The sequence below is a fragment of the Medicago truncatula genome, chromosome 4 (assembly GCF_003473485.1).
Source record: "Medicago truncatula cultivar Jemalong A17 chromosome 4, MtrunA17r5.0-ANR, whole genome shotgun sequence".
Taxonomy (NCBI): Eukaryota; Viridiplantae; Streptophyta; class Magnoliopsida; order Fabales; family Fabaceae; genus Medicago; species Medicago truncatula.
The window spans coordinates 35,721,459-35,729,548 of NC_053045.1; the positions used below are offsets into that span (position 1 = coordinate 35,721,459).

The 8,090-nt window shown below is 31.9% G+C and overlaps 1 protein-coding gene across 1 annotated transcript; it reads left to right on the forward strand.

The window, feature by feature from the left end:
• The first annotated feature begins 227 nt into the window (after positions 1 to 227).
• Positions 228 to 3,863, forward strand: LOC112421236 (pre-rRNA-processing protein ESF1). Its single transcript, XM_039833799.1, has 6 exons — positions 228 to 301; positions 401 to 603; positions 1,235 to 1,391; positions 1,466 to 1,594; positions 2,469 to 3,145; positions 3,539 to 3,863. The coding sequence occupies exons 1-6, from the start codon at positions 281 to 283 to the stop codon at positions 3,822 to 3,824; spliced, it is 1,473 nt and encodes a 490-aa protein (XP_039689733.1). The 5' UTR covers positions 228 to 280; the 3' UTR covers positions 3,825 to 3,863.
• The last annotated feature ends 4,227 nt before the right edge of the window (positions 3,864 to 8,090 follow it).

The following is an 8,090-nucleotide window of genomic DNA, read 5'->3' on the forward strand; positions in this document are numbered from 1 at the left end:
AGAAGAAGGAAAAGAGGAATTGATGGATGATAATGATAAAGCAGCAGAGAATGAATCAAATTCTACTACAGACGAAGAAGAAGATACATACACAGATGAAGATACTGACACACTTGATATGCAGGTACTTTTATGCCCAAACTGAGATACTTGCAGGGACCAAGCACATGTTTAAATTTTTTTTTCCTTCGTTATTAGTGTTTTTGTTGTTATTAAATAGGATCAGGAAGACGAGGTATCGGTGATTGATAAAGATACTTATAGGCTTGCTGTTGTCAACATGGACTGGAACTATGTGAAGGTGTGCATAAACGTATAATAATTTTTTCTTTTTTTTAATTTAAATGCTAAGAGTTGAAACATTTGATTTTGTCAAAAATGTTTTTTTTTTTTTTTGTAGGCTGTTGACTTGTATGTAGTATTCAATTCATTTGTCCCACCTAATGGAATGATCAAATCTGTAGCTATCTATCCAACTGAGTTTGGCCTTCAACGTTTGAAAGAGGAGAATATTCATGGACCTGTTCTATTTCACAATGAAAATGATATAAGTGATGAAGATATCAATGAGAATATGCGTGCCTATCAGAAGAGCATGATGCGGTATATATAATAACCATAAAACTGACTTGTGCCGTGACACATTGGCCTGAATGGCATATAGATAAAGCTCTTCAATTTGATTTCAGCTTGAATCAAGCATAACTTTATAATAATAATAATTTTATCAGTTTCATAGTGCTTCTTACCAACATTTAGAATTGAAGATTGTTGAACTTCCTTTTAAGCATTCATTGTATCATTCTGTAAGTATTGCATGGTGTTCCAAGCTTACTTTAACACTGAAGAGTAATGTGTAAACATGGAGACTTAAAAATATCGTTCTTTTTTCTTCTTCATACCTTTCTTGTCGTGTAGCAAACGATCATTGTGGTCTATTATATGTTTTAGTGTCACACATGCTTTGTTTGATAGACATTACACTCCTTAAAACACATGGTAAGCAATCAAGACATGTATAATTCATATTATTGTATTTTTGTCTGCAGCATGGATTTTTTAACTGTAATGATGGTAGATATACTTGCATCCCCAATGTATATCTTAGAATATTTAATCTTTTTTTTTTTTTTTTATTCTGCATTCCTGGTTCAGTATTTTGATAGATATGTTTACTGTGTCCTATGTGCATCTCTCTTTTTTCCGTAACTCGATTCTTTATCTCATTCTCCAGGTTCTATCATGCTGTGGTGGAATGTGACTCAAGTACCACAGCAGCTCACATTTACAAAGAATGTAATGGTCTTGACTTTTTATCCACTCCACTTGATTTAAGGTTTATTCCTGACTTTTGGGAGTTCAAACAGGAGTCTGAGGATGTCGTGACTGAGGTATATAACACATGATATGCTTATTTATGCTCTATGATAATAATTGGTATATTTTGACTCCTATCAATGCTCAGGTACCTGCAAACTACGTAGTCAAAGATTTCGGTCCTCGAGCACTTCAGCACAGTAAAGTTGATTTTACTTGGGATGATGATGACCCCCTTCGCAAAAGGACCTTGAGACGGAAATTTACTGATGAGCAGGTTAGCACTGCCCTAGTCTATGGTAAACAACATCTAATGGATACCGGAAAAAATGGAGTTAAACATAGTATTGTAATTCGCAGTATTAATTGTGGAAATCCAGGCTTGTATCACTATGATGATATCAGGTCTTGGTTTCTGAAGACAATAGGAAATGTAGAAACAATGAAAAACACGGTAAGGGAAATATAAGTTAAAAAATTTAGGAAAAAGAAAATTATGTCACGACCCAAAATTTTAATCGTGACCGGCGCACTGACCAATATCTCATAGTTTGGCAATATCTCATGGTCATGCTCTCTTTTTGGGGGGAAACCATACATCAATATCCTACAAACAAACGTCGTTGTTCATTCCTTTCCACTAGCAGTTGTTTCTACTCCATGTAATAAATGTTTGCACTTGATAATACCCCTTTCCTTCATCTTGCAAGGCCTTCCCTTAATCATGGTTCACGAAGAGGCTTCCCTTAATCATGTTTATTGCGCTAACACTTGTAAATTATGAACAAACCAAATGACACCAACATAAAAGCTAATATAATATAAATTCTTATCTTTTTCAATGACACCAATAATATAACATTATTGTAGGTGAATTTGTTTAAGGGTATAACTGGAAGAATGAAAAACCCAACCCAAAATCACCTATCCCCTCTATATTGTTATAGATAGATAACATGCTTTAGAGCTTTCATAACTTGCAGTATCGATGTATCCTGTGCATGTGTCTATTTTGTTAATTGTTAAGTATCTGAATGGCAGAAGAAACTGAGAAGAATTCATATTCTCATGTATCATTTTTATATTTATCTTTTGAAATTTGTTTCATACTAAAATGTACTTTTTCTTCTTTTCCCATATGCTAATAATAGCTTGCTCAGTTAGAATGGAAAGATTACTTGGCTTCGGATGCGAGTGAAAGTGATGATAACACCGAGGCTGATGATCAACTTGATGAAAAGGCTAGAAAACAATCTATATATCTTAATTTGGTCTATTCGGGCAATGGTTCAGATGAAGATGCTGAACATGACATTGGCCAAGAGATGGAGGTGACCTTCCATTCAGGATTGGAAAGTCTAAATAAAAAATTAATGGAAAAGAAGGATAAGGAAACAGTTTGGGAAGCATCTCGAAGGAAAAGGCATGAGAAAAAGAAGGCCAAGAAGAACAAATCGAAGTATTCATCAGATGATGATAGTGATCAACAAGTTATTGAAGCAGCAAATGAGTTCATTGAGGAACCTAGTGTTAAGAAGAGGAAGAAGACAGAAAAGAGTAAAACTGACAATCATATGGATATAGTTGCTGTTGACAAAGCAAGCAAAGAAGAGCTTGAGTTATTGCTTGCTGATGACAAGGCGACAGAAACTGGTCTCAAAGGATATAGTCTAAAATTTAAAAAAAGGAAGGACAAAATGGGAAAGGAGAATGTTATTATTGATGAGGGTAAAGTTCCAAACAGTACATATAGTGATGATCCACGTTTTGCACATTTTTTCTCTTCTCCTGACTATGCTATTGATCCCACCGATCCACAATTTAAAAGGTATTTTTTGTGTTCTATAAACATTGTATTGTTGCTTCTATTTAAGCTATTACAAGCAGCTGCCAACAATTTACTCAATAGTGGACAGGAGTAATTAAATATGGCAGTTATGTTTACTTTTTATCGTTCAACACATATTCGGTTCGGCTTTTCTATATCTATCATCATTGATGAAAACATCAATGGTTTATCTTGTATGCACATGTATAACAAATCATGTGTGTGTGTTTAACACTCAAGTCAGAGGACTCAAATCCATTCATAACTGGTTGTTCTGGTACTATTCTCTTGCTTAGCTTAAAGGTTGACATTGAAATGGTCTCTGAAATGTATTTTCTGCAGTTCAAGATGTTTGTATATAGAAAACTCACTTTTAATTGTGGATGTTATCAGGAGTGCTTCATATGCCAGGCAGCAGCTAGCACGCAAGCAGAAGGGTCAAATGGAATTATCAGTTCCCAAAGTAATGCAAATGCCTTCTGAAAATGCTGGAAATGGCATGATGGAGAAGGATGAGAAAGAAGGATTGCTTGTTTTTAAATCAACAAAAAAAGATGAAGACGAGCTCTCGTTTCTTGTTAAATCCGTCAAGATGAAATCAAAGCATATCCTTAATAGTAAGACAAGGAAAGATGGAAAGTCACAATTTGATGGTGTGGAGAAAAAGAGGCAGCACTAGTTCTCTCATTTCTTGTTTATCATATATTTATGGATCTTGTTAACGAGTGTCACGGGACACTCTTTAAACATTCTAAACTAAGTAATTATTTTTTAAAAGTATTTAACTTTTCAATTTTCAATATATCGATTACACTAACTTTCATAAAAGTTTATTATTTATGGTCCTTAAGTATATCCGACACTAGTTAACATTTTCCTACTTTTATTATAAAATGTTTAGCTTTAATTTTTTTCAATAGGTTTTTTTTAGGGAATTTCCAATGGGTTTTGTTTTAGATTGTAGTAACTGAAAATCGAAATAAACATTCTTTTGCAATTATGTTGGTTTTTTGTGCAGATTTTTGCAGTAACGATCTTAGTATCTTCTACTTTGGTTTTAGTCATTGTACAGTAAGTAACGATTTTCCCTTCTTTTAACTTGGTTCAATTAAGTGGAAAAGTTTCCATTCAATACAGCAAGCAAGGTCGATTAGTAGATAATTTTGTCTTTTTCAATCAGAAACTGATTTATTTGGCAAAGGAGAACATGTGTTTGTGGGAGCTTCAATAGAGAAGATGAAATGTGAAAACCTGATTTGATTAATAATAAAAAAATAAAAAAATGGCAACACATGTTAACAGGTAAAATGAATTAAAAAAGTGGATGACATGGTTAATTATGATTGGATGTTTTAAAAGAGAGTGTTAGTGAATGTGACCCTAGCATTTATCTTGGTACAGATCATTCTTTGGTAAAGTGATAACAATTAAGAGATGTCGTTGGAAACAGGGAATGAGGCTGAAGCTATGTGCATGCATCCGGAAACTAACATGCCATTTAATGTACCAAGGAAATTGGAAAGCCATTGCAAAAGGCATTAAGTGTAATGTAGGAAATTTTGAAAATGCATCGTGTGCTGTGTTACGTTATAGCAAACAGATGAGCATTAAATGTAGAAGATCAACGGTTGATGTTGAATGGCGCCTAAATAATCAGCATCTAGTGGCCTGCAAGGAGGAGGGAAAAATGAGGGGGGAAAATTAGTGTTAAGGATAATTTTAGGGGATAAGCTTTAGAGATTCTTATCATGGTTCAGTTGACTAATTATTTTTTTTTTTTCTTTCATGAATACATTTTTGGGTGATCATAAAGATATTTTTCGAATGCACTGCTATGTGTTGTTGAGGATGCTAATAAGCTGGGGGTTGTCTCTGATATACTCATAGATGTCTAAGTAAATGAAGTGGAGAAGAATTCAAAACAAGATATAAGAGTTGTATAAATTGCAAAGATAAGGTTTAAAAAAAAAAAAAAATACCTTTTTTTTATTGCTAAGATGAATTTAATCTTTCTTTTTATTTCCGTGATAGTTTTTTAATGTCTAAGTAACACAAAGATATTTAGGGCCTGTTTGATTCCCTTTTTGAATACAGTTTTTCAATTTTTGAAAATTAAAAAAGAATAAAACTTGTTTGATTACTCTTTTGTGATTGATAGTTTTAAAAACTGTTCTCCTGTTTCTCTTTTTTAAAACTGAGAAATGGAAACACCAAAAACGTGTTTTGCTTTTCTGTTTTTGATTTTCACTCTAAAAACACGGAAAATTATGACAAATTTCATTAATGACAATTTTGTAAATATACAACAAGTTTTATGAAAATTGAACACGACCGAGTCAAGTGGAACTATCAAACAGTATTTCTTTTTTATTGTTTTCTTAAAAATAGTTTTTTAAAACTGATTTTCAATTGAGTATTTAAAAACTAAAAATCAAAACCCAATCAAACAGGCCCTTAGTCTTCCATTCTTGCTCACCATGTCAGCTTCTATCTTGCAAATTTCATAGCAATTGATTTATATTGTTAACTATTATCTTATCTTATTATTGTGATGCAAGTTAAGCTGTACTCCCTAAGTTCTAATTTATAGGCAAAAAATATTAATTTACACTTATTATTAAGAAAATTAACATTTAGTGATTTGAGATATGATTTTTTGTGTTTTTTTTTTAATAAGTTTCATGGAAAGATGTAAAAATAATTTTTAATTGTTAAAAATTATGGAAAAAATAAAAAGAAGAACAAATTAAATGCAACTTGCATTTAATTTTACATTGGAAAAGATGATTTGTTTGAAATAACATAAAAATAGCATAAAAGTTGGTCTGTTATGCTTATATTTTGAGATAAAGAAAATGAAATTTTTTTGCTTATATTTTAGGACGGAGGAAGTACAGCTTTCTCTTATCATGGTGTCAAACTTTTTTGAAGAGAATTTCTAATATTGTTATTATGTTTTGCTATTGGAATACAACACAAAGATGTCAAAAATGAAAATTTATTATTTGTAATTTAAAACGGGAAATTTTAACTGGCTATATTAACTAAGTTATATTAATGAATGTTGGCTCATTTAATATGGAATTGGTGTAAGACTTGGATCAAATTTCAAAGAGTCAATTTTTGTTTGTTTTATTTGCAATGACTATTAACAAGAGTTACTTTAAGAGATGGATTGAATACGTAAAAAAAAGGGAAGAAAAAAAAAAGATGGGTTGATGATAACCGATGATGAATGTGAAAATACTAATGTCACTTCAAATGTCATTTTTATAATATTTCGTAATGTATGATAACTAATGTAAAATGTACAGTTTTTAAACTATATTAATGTCAAGATGATATGATTAATGTAATACATTTTTATCATGTGAATATTTCATATTTCTTTTTTTTATCATGATATAACTTATTCTTACATATTTTAGTCGGTCTGCACGGGTCGATGGTCTAGTTATAATAAAGGCTTAATTGCACTTTTGGACCTCTATGTTTCCAAAAGTTGTGGTTATGGACCCCTAACTAATTTAAATACAAAACAGCCCCTTATGTTTTGATTCTTTAGCAGTTTTGGACCCCTAAGGCAAAAAAAATAAATAAAAAATCACACGTGACACCTCACTTAGGGTGCCACGTCAGCGTTGACCGAGTCAACAATGGACTGGGGGTCCAAAACTGCCAAAGAATCAAAACATAGGGGGTTGTTTTGTATTTAAATTAGTTAGGGGTCCATAACCGCAACTTTTGGAAAGATAGGGGTCCAAAAGTGCAATTAATCCTATAATAAATTGCATACGCTTGATTTCTTTTTTAACTTTAAGATGAATAAATTATTTGATATAGTAAAAAAAGTCTTTCATTGAAAATTCAAAGTTGATCGATTAAATATAACACTTGTAAGTATTATTTAATTTTTTTTTTACTATTAAAATAATATAATAATTGAATAGAGAAAAAAATTAGAATTAATTGTGTGTGCGAGACCCACTTGTAATAGGAGAGAGAGTGCGCCTATAAAAGCACTCATCTCTATATAGTGGTGGATCTTCAGCCATGGTACCCCCATATAATCTATAAATACTAGAGTAGGTGTCTTCTATCATGTGTATTGTGTGAGCCACAATGGAAATAGTGGAAATAGATTCCTTTTTGTTACACAAGGTCATGAGTTCGAGTACCATTGCCTCCTTTTCATGCATTTAATGTTTTTATTTTATTTTATTTCACAAAAAAAGGCTTTGCCCAAAGTTGAACATCCAACCAAGGGGTACCACTTAAGCAAGCTAAACCACTACACTACAACTTTAAATTTATATACTTGCTATGAAACAATTTTTATACATTCTAAGAATATTTGGCACCCCCGACAAAATCAGCCAAGATCCGCCACTGTCTCTATAGGCACCCAATTAATTGACGTCACAATGGTGTTGTTTATTTAGTTTGGTGCTAAATATGGGAAGAACCTGCCATTGTCTTATAAAAAAAAATTTCATTCATTGGAACAACAAAACAATAAAGAAAAAAGCAATAAAATAAGAAAGAGTCAATGACATTAAAATAAAATGTCTAGCAAAAACAATTATAGAAGGAAAAAACATCAAATATCTGTAATATTCTCATTCATTCATCAATGCACAACGTATATTGGGTACAACAATTCAACAGTAAGTGCTCATGGATCCTTTGCCAAATCCCTGCCAAAAATGAAGTAAAAGAAATGACAATTTTGAAAGCACTTTTGGGGACAATAAATGTATGGAACTGAAAATATGCATGTTAAATTCAAACTTTTGACTGTTACACAGGAGCATCTATACATGTACATAATTTAGGCAAGAGGTCGTGTATTTCAGAAGATTCTGCTCTACTACAAAGAAAAAATGTGAAACCATACATTGATCAGAAACTCATCAGTTACAGCAAACATAAATGGACTACTTTA

Bases quoted from the DNA above. Each gene is read 5' to 3' on its own strand.
- LOC112421236 (XM_039833799.1), top strand. From the start codon at position 281: ATGGACTGGAACTATGTGAAG. The intron at 604-1,234 runs GTATATATAATA...CTCATTCTCCAG, and splicing joins TATCAGAAGAGCATGATGCG to GTTCTATCATGCTGTGGTGG. The intron at 1,595-2,468 runs GTTAGCACTGCC...TGCTAATAATAG, and splicing joins GGAAATTTACTGATGAGCAG to CTTGCTCAGTTAGAATGGAA.